The 18,614-nt window shown below is 48.7% G+C and overlaps 1 protein-coding gene across 29 annotated transcripts in view; it reads right to left on the bottom strand.

The window, feature by feature from the left end:
- Tacc2 (transforming, acidic coiled-coil containing protein 2) overlaps positions 1-18,614 on the bottom strand; it is a 214,697-nt gene that overhangs the window by 128,820 nt on the left and 67,263 nt on the right. For 22 of the 29 annotated variants that reach the window (XM_006508065.3, XM_017322391.1, XM_017322394.1 and 19 more), the window contains 2 exons: positions 12,045-17,165; positions 11,387-11,488 (listed from right to left, as the gene is read on the bottom strand). The exons of 4 other annotated variants lie outside the window; for them this stretch is intronic. In XM_006508065.3, coding sequence (XP_006508128.1) covers positions 11,387-11,488; positions 12,045-17,165 — 5,223 coding nt within the window. The remainder of the gene's footprint in view (positions 1-11,386; positions 11,489-12,044; positions 17,166-18,614) is intronic. 3 more of the 29 variants (XM_017322398.1, XM_017322404.1, NM_001004468.3) reach the window with 1 other exon arrangement.

Here is an 18,614-nt window from a genome sequence, read left to right as displayed (position 1 = left end):
GGAATAAGGTAGAGTGGTAGAGGACACCCAGTGTCTTCCTCTGGTCTCCACCTGTACATATGCACCACACACAACTACCACACATACATGACCACCACAACCACTACAACCACCACACTCATACACCACACACAACCATCACATACATATACCACTTACTTACACCATATATTCTCTCTCTCTCTCTCTCTCTCTCTCTCTCTCTCTCTCTCTCTCTCTCTCTCTCAAGCACAGATGCACACACCCACACATGTGCACACAAGAGAGAGAGTGAATAGCTCTGGCCACTATCTCAGACTCACTGGGGCTCCAGCTTGCAAGTGAGTGCCTTCTACCTTCCAGTCTGAGCCTACCTCTGCACTTGTACATGTCTCCTCTGTTCTAACAAAGGGAGAGGGACACTGAAGAAAGGACATCAATGACCTGGGTTAGGCTTTAAAGCCAATAGCCAGTTTTCCCATTTGTACCATCCCTGGTTCCCATATCCAAAATGCAAAGGGGAAAAAAAAAATCCAAAAGCAGTTTTCCCCCATCTGGGGCCATTTGAGCAGAGTCCCCTCCACAGACAGGAAGACAGGAAACTACAAGGTATACACACTGGTTCTAGGTAGAGCCTGGCAGTTTCTAACAGATACCTTTCTCATCTTCAGGCAAAACCAAACCAAGGCCTGCAATGACCTTTGAAAAACAGCACACAATCTCCGAGGGATGCACAGCCCCACTGCTCACAGGGAAACTTGACCCAGACAGCCCTCTCCTCTGAGGTTTCCCCAATGGACAGCATGCAGACTTGCCAGCCAGGAGATGAAGCTCAGGTTTCAGCGGATCTTTTCCCTCGTGGGCTCTAAGCGAGACTCTCCTCCCTTGTCAACATTCCACATATTCCCCACATCGCTGTAAATTAGAGAATCTGCCAGTGCCCCAGTACTGCTTGCCCACAGTCCTCTCCCACAAAAGCATCTAGACAAAGCAAAGGAGAGCCGGCTGCACAGCATGGAAACTGCAGCCTACTTATTTTACAGAAAGTCAGAGTGAACCTGCAGGAGCAGTTTCCTTGGACAATATCCAAGGTCAAGATTACCTTGGTTAAACTACCAGTCCCTCCATAAAACAGTCTGGAACATCAGCTCCTCCGGTCCTCTGGGGGGGGGGGCTCCCCGTGTTGCAAAGGAGTGGACTGCTTGCTGCAGGGCCAGCAAGGCTGAAGCTAGAGTCACATCCAATGACAGTTGGATAAGTGGTACCCTGAAAGGCTCAGAGAAGTCATATACCCTCTCTGGGTTTTAGGCCTCTTATCTATAAAGTGAGGCTGAAAGTCCATGGACATTCTTCTTGCTTAGTGTGATTGGCTGAGCTAGTCCTCAAGGGATGCCCATTGTAAAGGCCAGAATCTTTACTGCCAGTCACAGGAGCCAGAGAGGTATCTTCAAGATACCCTCCATAGAGGGCTTTATAAGGCAGTCTGGCCTATGTCTGAGATCTCAAGCCCAGGCTTGGTATCTCCACCCTCCCCCAAATCCTATCTGCCAGCTCCGGACATTGAGTATTTACTTCCCACTGCTCATCATCTGCCAGGGATCCAGCAGGCAGCAGGGCCAGATACTTTCCACTCCCCACTTTCTAGGAGGCCTGGGTGGGCTGGCAGATCTTGAGGATCCTGCCAAAATGGTTAAGGAGCTCAGGGTTCGCTTCCCATGACCACGCCCCTGCTCACCCACTAATGTTAGCTTTGTAGCCTTTTGCAGCCGCTCTTGGTGAGAGGTTAACCCCAAAGCCAGGGTTTCCACAAGCAAGAGAATGCTTTCTCCATGAGTGCCAGATGGTTTGACCTTGCCTCCAATAAGATATTGCAACACTGAAGACTGTGGCTACAGGATGGGGGTGGTTGGGGGAGTGGGTGGGAACTGGCATGTGCCAAGGAATGCAGAGCAGATATACGGGAACCTCAGCAAGTTCTATGGGCAACTGTATGAAAATAGTCTTTACTACTTACGCATGCACCTTAATAGTGTTATCACCAATCCAAACTATGATGGTGATGGTGATGGTGGTGGTGATAAAATACTATTAATGAAAACAATCCCTGATATTTAGGTGCTTACAGGGTCACACAGGATCTCTGATGGGATCCTTATATGTGCTATTTTTATTATACTTTATTCATTTACTATGTGCATGTACATTATCTGTGGGAGGGTGGGGTAAGTGTGGAGATCACAGGACAACCTGCAGATGTTGGTTCTCTCCTTGAACCGTTGAGGTTTAGGCCCTTAGGTTTAGCAACCAACACCTTTAACCCTCTGATCCAACTCCCTAGCCCCAATATATGTTTATTTTTGTAGCATCTCCATAGTAGTTCTCTGAGGTCACAAGTATTACACACTGTTCCAGATGAGGAAACAGGCCTCCAGAACTTGTGCAATGGTGAAGAGGCTGGCTGCCTTTGAAGTCTGGTCTGACCCCAAATCCGCCTGATAGCTGCTTGCATTTAATTATTCAGTAGACTTAGGGAGTCACACAGAGTATCAGGTGCTAGGTAACCAAGATCCAGGCCCCCCCGGGAGCCTAACTTCCTTAAGAAATAGGAATGGGGCATATCCTTTTGGCTTGAGGCCAAGACCACTGTCTCTCTGTGCTGCCATGACTAGACCAAGAACTGGGGACCCTGACACCCAACTTCCCCACCTGTGTATAAGGTCACTCACTGCAGCTCAGGCAGGTGGCGGGTGTGCTATCCCTTGGAGAGGGCATCTGGAGACCAGGCAGGCTGACTTCTCGGCTGAGACCTTGGCAAGGCAAGAGAAAGCCACATACACCAGCGAGACCAGCTTCAGTGAGACAGCTTGCCTATGCATTCGCTATCCCACATCCTTCCCAGGGGAGGAGCCTGTGCCCAGAGTACCCCAAATGCCCACCCCAGGGCTTCCCTGATGAGACAGTCAGTGGCTTCTCCCTGCCAGTTTGTCACCTGGTGTACACTCACTAGGTAAGTGCTGAGCCGGCTGTGATAATGTGATAATGTCACTGTCCAAGGATGCTCACAGCTCAGGGTTCTTGTCCACACAGCCTGCAGGAGCTGATGGCCTCTGCTCTGTGTTTGCTGTGAGCTGACTCTGGGCAGTGTGGCCTGTGTCTTGCTCACTTGCTTCCGATTTGCCTTTCCTTTTATACTGACAGAAATAATCAGTCCTGCTCACCTGCAAAACCGTTCCAGATAGGGTCACAGGTCACCGTCCAACATGAGGACTGGGAGCTGAGAGTGGGAGCTGAGAGTGGGAGCCGAGCCTGCCTCCAGCCTGATTTCTTCCAAAGCCCCTGTACCTTTCTGTCCCTTCCCCTGCACTCTCTCTGCTTATCTGGAGCACCTGCAGTATCTTGCTAGCCTCTTCAGAGATAGGAAGCCTGGCTTAAAAAGTCAGCGCTGACTGGAGCCACCAGGCACCAGAGTGCCCTCTAGCCCACTCTGCAGAGGATCGCTGTTCCTGCCCATCTGGTATTTGTATCCCAACCCCCTCACGTTGGCCTTGAAAAATGAAAGACCTTCAGCAAAGCAGTAACCAGACCTGTGTCCAGTGCCTTCTCTGCAAACAGAAAAATATGTTTGCCATGTACGTGTGACTCCGTGGGCTGCTAAAGTATTTAACACCGGATAAGTGATAACTGAGAAGTATTAAAAGAAACAGAAAGAAAGAAAAAAAAAGAAAGAAAAAGAAAGAAAGAAAGAAAGAAAGAAAGAAAGAAAGAAAGAAAGAAAGAAGGAAGGAAGGAAGGAAGGAAGGAAGGAAGGAAGGAAGGAAGAAAGAAAGAAAGAAAGAAAGAAAGAAAGAAAGAAAGAAAGAAAGAAAGAAAGAGCATGGTGGATCACTTTTGTAATCCGAGAACTTGCAGGACTGAGCTGGTAGGATTCCCATGGGTTTGGGAATAGTCTGGGGTACACAGTGAGTTCTGAAAGGGATGAGACCCTGAGGAGGAAGGGAGGAAGGGAGGGGTGAAGGAGAAAGGGAGGAGGAAGGAGGGAGGGAGGAGGAAGGAGGGAGGGAAGAAAAAGAAAACAAAAGTCAACATCAGGACTTGGTGAGCTGGGACCTGTTGCTCTTGCGCATTAAGCCTTTCTCTGACCCTGCCAGCTTCTCAGGACAGGAACAACACAGAAACATTGACTCCTGCACCTCTGCCCATTCTGGATCTCCTTAGAACTGGCAAGGAGCACCCTGGCAGATCCAGCCACTTGGAGATGTGTAGGCAGAGAGGGGTCCTGTTTGGTGCCAGCTACCCAGGTGTCCTGGGGCTACCTTGCAACACTGACAGTTCAGAGACAAGCAGGTCTGCAGGCCTGAGTGTGTGGTCAGCAAGCAGAGCCAGGATCTCAGGCCCAGCATACTCCTTAGGTCAGTGCATCAGGACTTTGCCTGCTGGCCCACTGCTGAGTAGACAGTAGTACCATAAACACACTCACTGTGTACCCCGGACTCTGCCCGGCGGCCACACCTTCCCAAGGTAGGTTGCTTGCCTAGTACCCTGCACAGGCTCTGGTTCTTCTCATCACTTCCAGAGCTAAGCAGTGTGAGGGAAGGAGGAGAGGGGAGGAGCACCACTCAACACCTGAGCACCAGCAGGTGTGTGAGAGATTTCCAGAGCTTCACTCCCAGAATCCTCTCCTGCTCAGGTGAAGAAAAAATGGAGTTCTTTTACAGCTATGGTAACACTATGGACTCTGGGCTGCCCCAGACAGAAGCCTCCAGCCCCATTAAGCTAAGCTAACAATTTGGGTCCTCACTGACATCAGCCTCATTTTTTTTTCTTTTCTTTCTTTCTTTTTCTTTTTTTTTTTTCCTTTTTTCTTCTTTCCTTTTTTCTCTTCCTTCCTTTCTTTCTTTCTTTTTTTGGAATATATTAAAGACAGGGTTATTGAAGACTTGGTCAAGTTCACTGGCCCCAAGGAAGGCCGCCAGGGAAGTTGCCATGGGGTGTGGGATGTGGGTTGGGGGAGGGCAAAGTGCAGAGAGAAGGGGAAGAAGAGAGAGGGATAGGGAGAAAGAGGAGGTAGAGAGAGGGAGAAGGAGGGAAAAGAAGAGAGAAGGAAGGGAGGGAAAGAGAGAAAAAAAATCTAGCCTCAATTTTTTTTTTTTTTTTTTTGGTTTTCTGAGACAGGGTTTCTCTGTGTAGCCCTGGCTGTCCTGGAACTCACTCTGTAGACCAGGCTGGCCTCAAACTCAGAAATCTGACTGCCTCTGCCTCCCAAGTGCTGGGATTAAAGGCGTGTGCCACCACACCCGGCTAGCCTGAATTTTTTAAAGATTTATTTACTTTGTGTGGATGCCTGTTTTCCTGCACGTATGTGCACTGTGCAGATGCCTGGTACCCCACTAAAGATGGAAGAGGGGATTGAACCCAATGGAGCTGGACTTACAGATGGTTGTGGGCCAATCACATGGGTGCTGGAAACCAACCCAGCAAGTGCTCTCCAACACTGAGCCATCTCTCCAGCTCCCAACACTAACCTTATTACACAAAAAGCACACAAATCTAGTGGCGACTGTATTGAGTAGGAGAGCAACAGACCATCTATCACTATAGAAGGCTTCTACGGACATGCTGAGTCAAAGACTCACCTCCCCCAGAATCCACTGCGCTAATGGCTAGCATTTTAAAATATACACTTGAGATCTCAAGATCTTCCCTAGAAGAAAGTTTCCAGACCCAGCTCTCTGACCAGGTTACATATTGGAGCCTCCATTTCTCTTCTAAAAAACAGTGGGACTCACAGAACCTCACTATGGGTTGAGAAGACTCAGGGGCCAAGCTAGGTACAAAGACACGTATGTCCAGAGAGAGAAATGAGTGAGAGAACTCAACCTCAGCTGTCATTGACACAATGTCTCCCTTTGTTCTAGCCATGCCACAGTTCCATGCATGGCCCTGTGGTAGTCAGTAAGGTTCAGAACGGGTCACAACAGTTCTTGAGGTCACAGAACTTGAACTCAGCCAATATCCAAGTCTGTATGTGTCCTACTCTGGACCCTAGCCATGCAGTCTTCTCAGGAAGGTCTAGAGGGGTATTGTGGTGGCTGCTATTGGCAGGGAGTTCTGACCTGCAGGCCCAGCCCGTGAGTGCAAGAGGAACACCATATTAGATGTTAAAATGGCCAGAAGCCAGTTCTAGTTCTAGGCCCCAGGCTTTCCCTATTTGGACCTCTGCTTCCTCCTATTAGTATGAGGCCCAACAAGAACGCTCCCAGTTTTATTCCAGCACTAACCAGGTTGCGACTTTCAAGAGAAGGAAAGGTCATCTCTGCACTGGGACCAGGTGTAGTGTGGGCGGAAGCCACAACAGAAGGGTTAGCAAGAGGGAAGACCTATTAGTCAAGGGGATGGGTGTTTCCACCTCAGCCTCTGAGGAGACCGAGCACCTCATAAAGAGACTTGGCACCTTTTCACTGGACGGATTCATCACTTAGGACATTGGTTTTCATTGTGAAACACAAAAGCCTCAGATCCCAAGCTCCATGGTAAAGGGCTTCTGGACTCTTCTATTGGACTATTCACAGGGACTGAGGGGCTGCTGCGACACCAATCCACCCTGCCTGCTGTCTTTGGTTTCCTAAATACATTTTGATCTGGGTTCAAAGTCCATGGAAGAGCTCCTTGTGGGCGGAACAGGGTGAGCGGAACCCAGTGCGCAGAAAGCAACAGAGGCTCCTGACTAGAGACAGGCTGGGCTCCTGCCGCCCCTGGTCCTCCAGGCGAGTAGCAGCCACCATTTTTTAAAAGTTCCCACTGCATACCAGGCTTTGTCTTGAAAGTACCTCACTCCAACCAGGAAGGTGTTATTTTATCTTCCTAACAGTCTATCGTGTTAGAAGAATAGTGCTCTAAAAGCAACGCTAGGGAGCGTGCGTGCGTGTGAGCAAGCATGCGTGCACGTGAGCGCTCACATTGCCCTTTCTACTGAGGAAACTGTGCTGGGAAACAGTTTTTTTGGTTCCCCCCCCCCCCCCTTTTCCTTAATCTGCACAGCTGTGGCGTCCTCTAACCTTATTCTTAACTTGAAAACCTGGTGTCACTGCTTGTAATTTTAGATGGTATGGAGAGAGAAGGAAGTCAGAGACCGTGTGGGAAGATGGCGTGGGAGGGAAGAGGAGAAGCCGCTCTGTGTGGCTTTTAGGTTCCGCCAGGGCCTCGTTGGCAAGCAGCCAGCTGTCTCTTAGTTCTTTCAACTTTTCAACCCGGCTGCCCTTTGTGAGGAGCCTAGGTCTCCACAGACAGCCTAGGCACCGGGCAACATGTTTTGATTCTCTTAAAATTCACTAATAATTGAGCCATGTGTAGCATTGCACGCCTTTAATCCCAGTACTCCAGAGACAAAGACAAGTGGATACCTATGAGTTCAAGGCCAACCTAGTCTACATATCAGTTCCAGAGCTACACAGTGAGATACCATCTCAAAAAGAAAATGCACTAATAATTGGACCAGCTGGCTGGCTGACCATTGTCCCATGTGGAACTGAAGACCCTGCCTCTACTTTAAATAAAAATGTGTAGAATACGGGGCAGTGTCCAAGACTGAGTCAGAACCACTTGTCTAAACATTTACAATCAAAATGCCAAATTCTAGGTATTCCACTAGCATGGAAGATGATCCAGAGCAGTGATATCAACTCAGTTCTCAACATTACCTGTCTCTGATACCAGGTCTCAGGCTTCCAGCCAGATCAGGATTACACAGTGTCCAGAAATACTCTGCAAATACTCTCTCTGAGCTGGCTTCTCAGAATGAGTGACCATGACTGAAAAGATACAAACTGTGGCTTGTTACCAACAGTGCCAGTTGGCTATTGTAAGCTCTGAGACAGATAAATAGATGATAGGTAGATCGATACATACATAATACGTACACAGATGATAGATAGATGATATATAGATAGGAAGGTAAATAAATACATAGATAGACACATAGATGAATAGATAGGTAGATACATATATACTATATGACAGGTGTGTGTGTGTGTGTGTGTGTATGACAGACAGCACCCACTTCTCCCTGGCTATGTAAGATGGTTTTCAACTCACCCTTTTGTTACCCAGAGAGCAAAAGTGATACTGACCCCTGGCTGTCTGTAGCTCAGAGGGTGAGCACTTGCCTAAGATACTGAAGATGACAAGCGCTCCTATCAGCAAGATGTTTTAATTCAATAGATTCTGTAGGATCAGCTTCTTGACCTCCTAACAGGATAGTAGAAATTTGGGTTTGATTGGAAATGCAACTTGAAATATTATACACACACAAAAAGATATACAAAGCATCCCAATGAAAAGCTATTGCCAAAATGTTAGCTGGTGTCAGGTAAGATCACTGTGGGTTATGGATGGGACTGAGAAAGAACACTTTCTCAGCCATTATGTTATCTTAGGGTAGTGGAGTGATGATATCTTTTAGTATTGATGGTATAGTGGTGAGCATACTTCTGCCCAAGATATTTTAACTTGGAAAAAAATTCATTTCTGAAAACAGAAATTGGCAGATGAGAGCCTCAACTAGGATACACTTACAAAGATCCCGTGAATCATCTCCCAGCAGTGTTTGGTGATGTTTGGTAGCTGAGTTCATCATACTAGGAAAGACTACCACAGAACCACAGGAGCCCAACGCACCAAGCACCAGGGTCCGCCAGTGTGACCGCTGACTCAGCGATTTTATTTGACCCTCTGGTGAAGGAGATGTGCCTGCTGTCATTTCCACCCACTAAGGTTTTCTGCGTAACCAGTGAGGAACAGAGACGGGTCTTGGCCTTGACTTTTATCACACAGCTTCTGTCTGTGTCCACCAACCCTCTCCCACAGACAGCTGCTAGCTTTGACCTTTACATGCTTGCCCATTGCCCCAGTCATGTATGCTCTGACCTTGGCAAGATGCAAAAATAAATAAATAAATAAATAAATAAATAAATAAATAAATAGGAAAGAAGCTAATTGTTACAATACACTTTGACACCCCCAAAATTCTAAATGTTATCATTTCACAGATAAGCAGCATAAAAGCAACTAACGATATATTTTGTACTCTCTTTTTGGAAAATACTAAATCATCAACGTCAGGTGTGTGCTACCTTACACACACACACACACACACACACACTCACACATCACATGGCAGAAGGCAGCTGCCACTTGGACCAGGAAACTCCAGAGTGTGTAAAGTCTCAACGGGAGGACATGACAGCACTTGAGTGCCTGTGAAGACTGGGACCAATCCCTCTGTGCTAAGGACCATTAAGAGATTTGTAAGGAGTTTTGATGGCAGAGGGAAAAAATGTCTAAATATTTCAATAGGTGAAATTATTCTATGATTCTAAATAACAGTAACAACTGTGTCGCCTTGCCTGTCTTGGAACTCATTCGTAGACCAGGCTCTAAACTCACGGATACCCGTCTCTGCCTCTCAAGTATTAGCATTAAAGGTATGAGCCACTACTGCCCAGTAATCATAATTTTTTTTCTTAAGACTTATTTTACTTTTAATTATAGGTATGTATGTGGTTGGATATGTGGATCTGAGTACAGGTGCCTTGGAAACCAAAAGAGGGAGTCAGAGCCCTCAGAGCCAGAGTTACAGGTGGTCGTGAGCCACTGCCAGAGGTGTGTTCTGGGAACAGAACTTGGGCCCTGTGTAAGAACAGTAGTATAGGCTCTTAACCATGGAGCCACCTCTCCGGCTCCCTCGTTTCTTTCTGGTTTTCTATACTTTACAAATGTGGCAGGAAAAAAAAAAACCACCCTAATTTCTAGTATTTACTCAGAAAATACTATTTTAAATTCTGAAGTGATTTAAACACTGAGTCATGAACTATTTATGGACTCCTCTAAGCCAGGCCCTGAGCTTCCCCAGGAAGAATGATAAAATGTCTGTGGATGCTGAGAAGGAAGGGATTGATACAGACTTGTAGGGCAGAAGAGACTTCCTGGCTACACAGATATTTTTCCTACACCTAAAGTTGGAATGTAAGAGCTGCATGCCAGTGAGCCCTGCAGGAGATGGTTCACATGAAATCTGTTTGGACAGCTCAGGCCACATGTGCTGGCCCAGAGTCACAGAAGTTGTCCTTGTGGGGCAGCAGAAGCAGCTGGGAGCTGGGGGACGTGTTGAGACTCCAAAAACAGGTGACCATGCATTCTTTCAGCATGTGAAAATATGAATCAAATAATTTGCAAAAACACCCACAGCTGTTGGTAGGAGACAGGACACAGGTACTAATTTAGACTCTAACACACATTCTCTCTCTCTCTCCCTCTCTCTCTCTCTCTCTCTCTCTCTCTCTCTCTCTCTCTCACACACACACACACACACACACACACACACACACACACACACACGAGACAGACAGACAGAGAGAGAGAGAGCATTCAACAACCAAAGGTCTAGGTATTCATCAAAGCTTATTCACCATGTGGTGTCCACGATGCCTCCCTTAATAAATGTAGACAGCAGCTTCTGCACAGCCACAGGCAGCGCGCGCTCACTTGGGGTAAAGAGCAAGGGGTGGCTCCGTTTGTCCTCCACCTTCCTTGTCTCAAGGTGTCTGTGGAGGGTGGCTTCCATTGATGAGCAACTCTTGCTTCAGAGATTAAAGCAGTGTTGACCCATTAGCCTCAAAAGGGATCAAACTAGATTAGTGTGTGCCCATGCTAAGGACATAGGGGAATAGGGTGTGACATTTAGGGGCTGTAGAGCTTTTGGGGTGTGTGTGTGTGACAGTTCTAAATTGATTGTGACCTTCATCATAGAACTCTAAGCACACTAAGGTTTGTACTGTGTGTTTATGTGTGCATGTGTGTATCTTGTGTCTGTGTGTGGGGTATATATATATATATATATGTAGACTTTAAATGAGTGAATTATATGTTGTCTGGATTATAGCTTAGAGGAGTTGTTTTGTTTTTAAAGGTAAGAGCCAAGGTATGAAAGCAAGCATCGCTATTGCAACAATGCTGCTCTGAATCATTACTTCGGAACTGCATGACTGAAGTGCACATAGGATTGAAATGGCTATCTGCCCCACCTCCCCATACACTTGAGACAGGGTCTTCAATGGAGCTCAGCCCCCAAACTCCTGATTCTCCTGCCTGTGCTCCTAAATGTTGGGACTACAGATGTGTCTCACCACCCCTGGCTTCCTCTCATACATAAATAACAGCACACGCAGAAAATCTGCTTCCAGCCTTGTACAGAGGAGCATGTCTACAGAGGACCAGGAGTTCAGTCATCCTCAGTTTGATAGATTCGAGGCTAGCCTGGGCTATGTGAGATACCCTCAAACAACACTACCATCCTCAGGAAGTCAACGGCACATCTGTCTAAGGAAGGTGCCACGGGTTTTGTGTCACTGACCTTTCTACTCCTCCCAGATCTCTGGCCTCTGCTGGAAAGCCTTTCGGAACGCATGCCTCAGGAACTGAAGGTAAAGTGGCCGGGCCAGGCCCTGGGCTCTTTCTGAGACAAGGAAAAAAAGTGGTTGCTAGGATCAGATACTTGGAGAGAGCCAAAATCCTATGTTAAAAAGTACAGTCCCCAATAAAGACTCAACGGCCACTACACCAATATCTTTAGGAAGAAGAGAAGGAAGCTTTAGGCAGCCAGGAGCTAGGAGCTGCTGCTTTGAATCACATAGGGCCCTTGCACCTAAAACGATTCCACATTTGAAAGCAGCTGTGTCTGAACTCCAGAAAACATGACTGCCTGCAGCCTATCACCCAATCACGCACAGCCAGTCAACGCTTCACGCTTTTCCAGTGGTTTCAGATGAATTAGCACAAGGAAAGACGTGTCATCCAAATAGCTCCCATGCCTCCAAACACCATCCCCCCCACCGCGCCCGCACATGCGCCCCTTTTCAAAATCCTAGCAATCCAGAGAGGGTAAATGGGGCCACTTAACCCTTCCCATACAGGAAACTGGGCCTCCTGAAAATTTCCCGTCAGTTTGATTCACTTAGCATGAGAGTAGGGATCATACTGGATCTGAACCTATAGGCATTGCACCCATGTACCTGTCACTGAGGAGTTCTTCTGGAGCCACCAGGTGCAGCTTTTCATCTTTGCTCTCATCAGGCTCTGGAGGAGAAGAGATACTCGGCTTCCCATGCCCTACAGGAGTAGGGAGCTGAGGGCCCAGCTGTTGCTTGGCTTGCTGGTCTTCAACCTGGCTGTCCCCTTGAAGGGTGGCTGCATCCTCCTCCATCACCTGAGCCCTGTTAGAACATCCTGAGTCCTGAAAGCTCCCAGGATGTGCTGAGTTACCTGCCACACCGGGAAGCATCCTTGTAGTACCTGTTTCAAGGAGGTCACCAGACGCACATGCCCACGTCTCAGCCCTGCTTGGTGTGACATCACCTTCTGCTTCCTCAGCAGCTCTTGCCATTTTGCTGGGATCCAGGGGAGTAGTCAACACTCCTCCAGCCAGCATTTTGGGGGCATCCTGGTTGCCCAGCATATTTTGCATGTTTGCAGTACTGACAGCAGCTTCAATCTGTCTGTCACCCTCAAGTGTGGAAGGGATCAAGGGCTCACTGATAGGTTCAGGCACATTCAAAACACTTCCATGAGAAGAGCCATTCAGGGCACAGGGGGATCCTGATAGATTAGTTAGACCCTTGGTGTGAGTAGGGTCCCAGGTACCATCTTCTCTTTGTTGACCGTTGCTGGGCAATGTTTCCAGGTGCTCTTTTATGGAATGGCTTTTGTCACCTTGAGCAGAAGCCTCATCTACATCTGCATGGCTCTGGGGAGCCACAGGGAAGTCAGGGGCTCTTTCTGCTGGTAGCCCCTGAACAGCTGCAGAAGAGGGAAGGCCCACTGTTAATTCCTGCCTGCTTCTTGCCTGCTGTGAGTGAGCCTGAGTTCCCTGAACAGGCTCTCCAGTCCTCTCTCCTTCAACACTGGCACCTGGCCTGCTCTCCTCCAAGGCTGTCCCCACCAGACCCATCATCTTCTCTGATGCTGGATCCTGGGGTACTTGATGAGAACTCTCAGCCTCAACAGCTGACTCTTGCTTCTTCTCAACCTGGAGTCCTGCAGGAGGTACAGGGAGAAGGGCAGCAGCCACTCCTTGTGCCCCATCTAGAAGCTTCTCTGAGTTCAGTGAGACATCAGGACCCTCAAACAGCACATTCCTTGGAACTCCTGACTTTTTACTATGGGGCCGGTCAGCAGCCAGGGCTCCAAGCACAGACTGCTCAAAGATCTTGGTGATATGCTCCCTAAAATCAGGAAGCCCCGCTATTATGCTGGTCTGCTTGGAGCTTGCACCCTCGCTACCTGATGCAACAACCCTCAGATCTGGGGTAAGTTCTACTGGCCTCTCCCTGTTCCCCTCTCTCTCTCCTGCTGCATCCTCACTGGCAGGGCATGCTGCGATCTCAGAGGGCCTGGCATTTGCTTCTGGAGCAGCAGCCACATGCATCTCCCTTGCCATCTGCTCGTCTCTGACCGGGAGAGGCATCCTGTCCAGGTAGGGCATGAAACTCACGTGCCCCTCAGTGGTTCCAGCTTGGGGGATACCGATACTATTACCATCCCCCGCTGCAGAGATGTCCCCATCTGCAGTTCCTGGTTGCAAGACTGTGGTGAAGGAGACAGCAGGTGTCTTTTCAAGGGTGTCATTTTCCAAAGCAGGTGGAGGCTCCTTTACAGGACTTTCATGAGGTGCTCCGGGGTCCTCAGAGGAAACGGCTCCTCTCGTGCTTCCATCTTCTGCATCCTTCCTGGCAGCACTATTGATATGCAGGTAAGGGGTGTCAGGTGGTTCAGCCGGCAGAAGGCTCTGTGGGCCTGAAACAGTGTGCTGTGTCAGAACGTCCACAGAACTTCTGGGCATCCCGTCTGTTTCTCCAGCTGGCAGCAAGGCATCCCCGCAGCTGGGCTCAAGCTGCACAAGTTGGCGTGGCTCACTCAGGGTGGAGGCGAGGCTCTGGTCAGCCTGAAGGAAGCCACTACTCAGAGCAGGTTCTGGTGCCTCTGAAGCCTGCTGCATCCCGGGGTCTCCTTCACTGGCATCGACGTTCACTTCGGCAGATCCACCTTTACCATCTCGTTCCTCTGCTTTCTGGAAACTTCCAAGAGGACTCTGTGCTTCTGTACCCAAGGGGGCCGGCTGCTCCATTTCCAGCTGTGGGGCCGACTCTTTCTGGCCCTCATCACAGGCCTCGCTCTCTAGGGCATCCTGGGTGAGTGTGACTCTGGGATTGGTAGGCACTGGGTCTGGAGAGTAGTGTGCTGTATCCAGGAGAGCTACTGAGTCAGGTGGACAGGGCAGGGCCTCCACTCTGTTTCTACTTGCTGTCTCTGTCTTATCCAAGCCCAGAGGCGGAGGCAGTACGTCACCGGCTTCAGAAAGGCCCGAGTCCCCACAACGTGCTTCTTCACGCAGGCTGCCTATTTGCAAAGCATCATCCAGCTCCTGTTGGGACTTGCTCAGCCCCTGCCCAGTAGAGAGACTATCCTTCCCACCCAAGTTTTCTGTAAGAGCGGTGGCTGCTGCAGGAGGCGGGATCTCTGAGAGCTGACTACTGCTGCCTGTGCCCTCTTGCTCATTTCCCCCTAGTGCAGGCGACTCTTGTCCCAGTGGGGTTGACAGTTCTGACATCTCTGACGGTGGTGCTCCTTCCAGAACTTTATCCTTGGGTGATGAACTTGGAGTATTGCATGGGCTGCCTTTGGAGGGAAGCTCTGACCCCTGCTCGTTTCCTCCTTGAGTGGACAAGCTCACATCTGCCCAAGGCTTCCTTTCCTCAGGTACCAGGATTGAGGAAGGATCTGTACTCTGCTTCTTCAGACCTGGGTCACTTTGACAAGCCTTTTGCCCATTTGTAGGTGGTTGGTTCTTGTCACAGAGAATAGCAGAGATGGACGCTTCTGGGTCTAGTTGAGATGGCTGGAGACGGTTCTTTGGAGATGGTGGGAGACTGTCCTCTGGGCAAGACAGTTTTCTCTGACAGTCTTGTTCCAGACTGAGCACAGCAAGTCCATGGCCTATTGTTGAGTCTTTCCCATTGCGGGGAGATGACGCATCAGCATGGACTTCCTGTCCAGGTTCAACCTTCTCCACCCCACAAGGTTGGCCTGGGGACATCAGCAAGCCTTCCCCATCACAGCTGAAAGGCGGATGAAAGGGTGAGTGGCTCTTCTTTACTTCCAATATATCCTCCATCTCCCCAGCTTTGGGTACCTCCTCCGCAGCTGTAGCAGGCAGGAAATCTCCTTTCTCAGATTCTAAAGCAGGAAGTGACTCTATTGCTTCCAATCCTCCCCTGTCCTGAAGCATGACTGGGCTTTTGGTCTGAGATCTTGAACTTTCCCAGATGGCTTCTTGGGGAAGAAAGTGCTCACCAGTGCCATCTGATGCTGAGGACAGGATGGGGTCCTCCTCATGGAGTTTGTGCAGTGAGGTAGCTGTGTCAGTCACATGGGATTCAGCAACCACCTGCCCCACTACCTCTGCTGATCCAGAGTGGGACCCATCCCTGTGGCCAGCAACCTCCTGTCTAAGTGGCTGTGTTGAGTCTGAGCTGGGAACGATTTTGTTCTCTGTATTACTGTGTGCCTTTGAAACCTCACCTTTCTTGGTCTCCAGATGGGGCTTGCTGTGAAAGGCTTGAGACTTCTCTTCATCATGGTTCCCAGGCTCTGCACCAGCAAGGGCTCTGGTGGCTTCTTGCTGTCCCTCAAGGTTGTCTCCATGTGATCTGCTTTCCTCTCTAGCCACAACTCTATTTTGAGTATTCTTGGGGGCCTTGGGACCATCAGTTGGTTCCACTGAACTTTCATTTGAAATGCCATGGGAGAAAGTTGGCAGCAACAGCCCTTGTTGGACTGTATCATTTTGCCCCTGCAAGAAAGGTGCAGGAACCTGCTGGAGGCTACCTTCTGGTTGTTCTTGCGTTTTTCTAAGATCTGATGTTGGCTTCCGTTCTGCCACCCCTGTATCCATCTGTTCTGTGGCAGCCAGATCTGCAGAAACTGACATCTTTGTCTCAGAAACAGTCTCTGTGGATTCTTCTGAGGCAACCGAATTCCAAGCAGCTGCGTGTGCAGTGGGACTTGAAGCTGAGCTTGAAGTTTCCTCTGTTCTAGTGAAGAGAGGAGCCTCAGCACTCAGAAGGAAGCTCCCATTCAGCTGGCTGGCTGCTGCCACACAGACAACTTGCTGGAGCTCAGTTCCCGATGTCCCTGTCTGTGGTTGCCTCTGAGCATCGCTGGTGTCCAGAGTCTCTTTCCAGGAGCCACTGTTTGCTGGTGCTGTGGTAAGACCTGGTGGGCCTGAGGGCAGTTCTGCATATGGCAGATGCATTTCCACTTTCTGCTGGCAGCTTTCCTGGGAGGCAGTGCTTGTCCCTGATCCAGGGATAGCTCTGGAGTTGCTTTTAGAGGGATGGCAGCCTTCGAGAAATTCCAAATTCTTGGCTGAACACGTAGGTAGCACCTCCACTCCATCTCTTTCTCTGTCTGATGATCTTAGGACTGAATCTTGTGGGACCATAGTCTCAAGTTTTGGGGGAGACTCAAGGTCAGCTGAGTTTTGCATCCCTGGCTGAGTGGCAGCAGGGGCTTTGGTTGCTGACTCTGGGGAGGGACAGTCATCCATATCCTCTTTCCTTTGGAACTCAAAGTCACGAGGCCCAGTGCCCTCTCCAGACAGCAGCTCTGTCCTTGGCTCCTGGAGAGGAACTAGGGAAATTCCTGGCAATTGGCCAGTGCGATTGGAGGATGAATTTGGTCCCTCTTCCTTCAGCTCTTTGTCTCCTTCAGCACTAGGGGTTCTGGCAGCCATTGAGTGCTGTGTGGGGCCATCTACTTCAGGAGTGGATGTCGGTAAGATGTTCCCTGGGATGTTGGGGGAGGGTTCCATCCTAAGGTGATTTGTCAGGGTGCTGTCTTCAGGAGCTTCTGCTTCTGAGCTGGCCAAGCAACCTTCTGAGGGGCCCTCTGTGAAGGGCATGGAGGCTGAGGGGCACGGCTGTTCCCAGGGCAGAGATGATCTGGGCAGTGGAGAACCTTCTGGGCCTCTGGCTTCCTGGGGGTGCTCCCCTTGCTCAGCCACCTCTGGAGACACAGTGCACGGGTCCAGGCTGGCAACACTTTCAGAAGCAGAGCAGGAGCCTCCTAGCCCAGTGCTGCCAACAATGAAAACATGGATCGTTTCATTGGTTCTCACAAGATGCCACGCATAGAGGCACATCCAGGCAGAATGGCCCCAATCTGACCCCCACCGGAAGGCTAACAGGCGCCTCCACCAAAACCATACTGACCCCATGCAGCTCCTTCCGTAATCATTATACATGCCCTTGCTTCTTCGAAAACCATTACAGGAAGTCTCAACCGTCCGGGTGTGGGGCTTTTCATGCAGGTCAATAGCGAGCAGGGAAATATGGAAATTCATTGAAAACATTTTTTAATGTAGGAAATTCCCTTTCATGTGCACGTGTGCATGTGCGTGTGCATGTGCATGTATAAGCATACACCACAATCCAGTTGTGTTTTGAATGTGCATTCTGGGGACTTAACTCAGCCCTCATTCTTGCCAGGCAAGCACTTTCTTCAACTTCCCAGGGAGATTTTTAATAGACAGACAGACAGACAGGCAGGCAGGCAGTGACAAAGGTCAACAAGTTCTGGAATCCTTTGGTATTTGGGGGAAAGGCATAAGTTAGAAAAGCTGTGACTGGAAGTTGAAGGTTATACTGTTTGTTTGTTAGAGTCTCAATATGTAGTCCTGGCTGTTCTGGAACTTGCTTTGTAGACCAGGCTGACCTCAAACTCAGAGAGATCCATCTGCCTGCCTCCTGCCCCCAAGCACACCTGGTGAGGACTATTCTTGAATATCGTTAGTTCTCCATAATTTATTGGTGATACAGTGAAGCATAACCCCCAAATCACCCACCACTTGAATGGAATCTCTCCACTGAGGGCTGAAATACCTTCACACCGTGCTTACCTAGGCAATGTGTGAGAAAGCACCTACTATGACACACTCAGAGAACTGAGAAGAACTTGGCTCAGAATCAGGGCATTGTGACCACTTACCAACCCCCCAGTTAATGTGATATAATTTGCTGCATGCCACGTTTGAATATGCTATGCTGCTCAATTCTCAATTAATTTAAGTGCACTTTTGTTTGATTTTTATGGTTTTGAGACAGGGTCTCATATAGTCCAGGGGTGCTGAAACTCGATATCTAAGACTGATCTTAAATTTCTGATCTTCCTGCCTTTCCCTCCCAAGTACTGGGATTACAGATGTATTATCACCACACCCAGATGCATTTTAATTTTATAAACAATGTAATGACTGGTACAGAATTATGAAAACACCTTATATGCTTTCTACTTGCAATAGTCTAGTCACCCCACTTCCGGGTTTCCAATACTCTTTCTCTAGGGTACGTTTTGTTTTATTTTATTTTATTTTATTTTATTTTATTTTATTTTGTTTATAGCTATGATTCTATGTATGTAGTATGATTAAATATTTTTCTGGCATGGAGAGAAGTTACTTAAGGCAAAGTTAACAGAAATAAAGTTTTTCTTCAGCTTTGAATTTTTAATCATTTTACTTTTAGTTA

The sequence above is a fragment of the Mus musculus genome, chromosome 7, assembly GCF_000001635.26.
Source record: "Mus musculus strain C57BL/6J chromosome 7, GRCm38.p6 C57BL/6J".
NCBI classification, from domain to species: Eukaryota; Metazoa; Chordata; class Mammalia; order Rodentia; family Muridae; genus Mus; species Mus musculus.
This window is presented reverse-complemented; position numbering and strand designations above follow the sequence as displayed.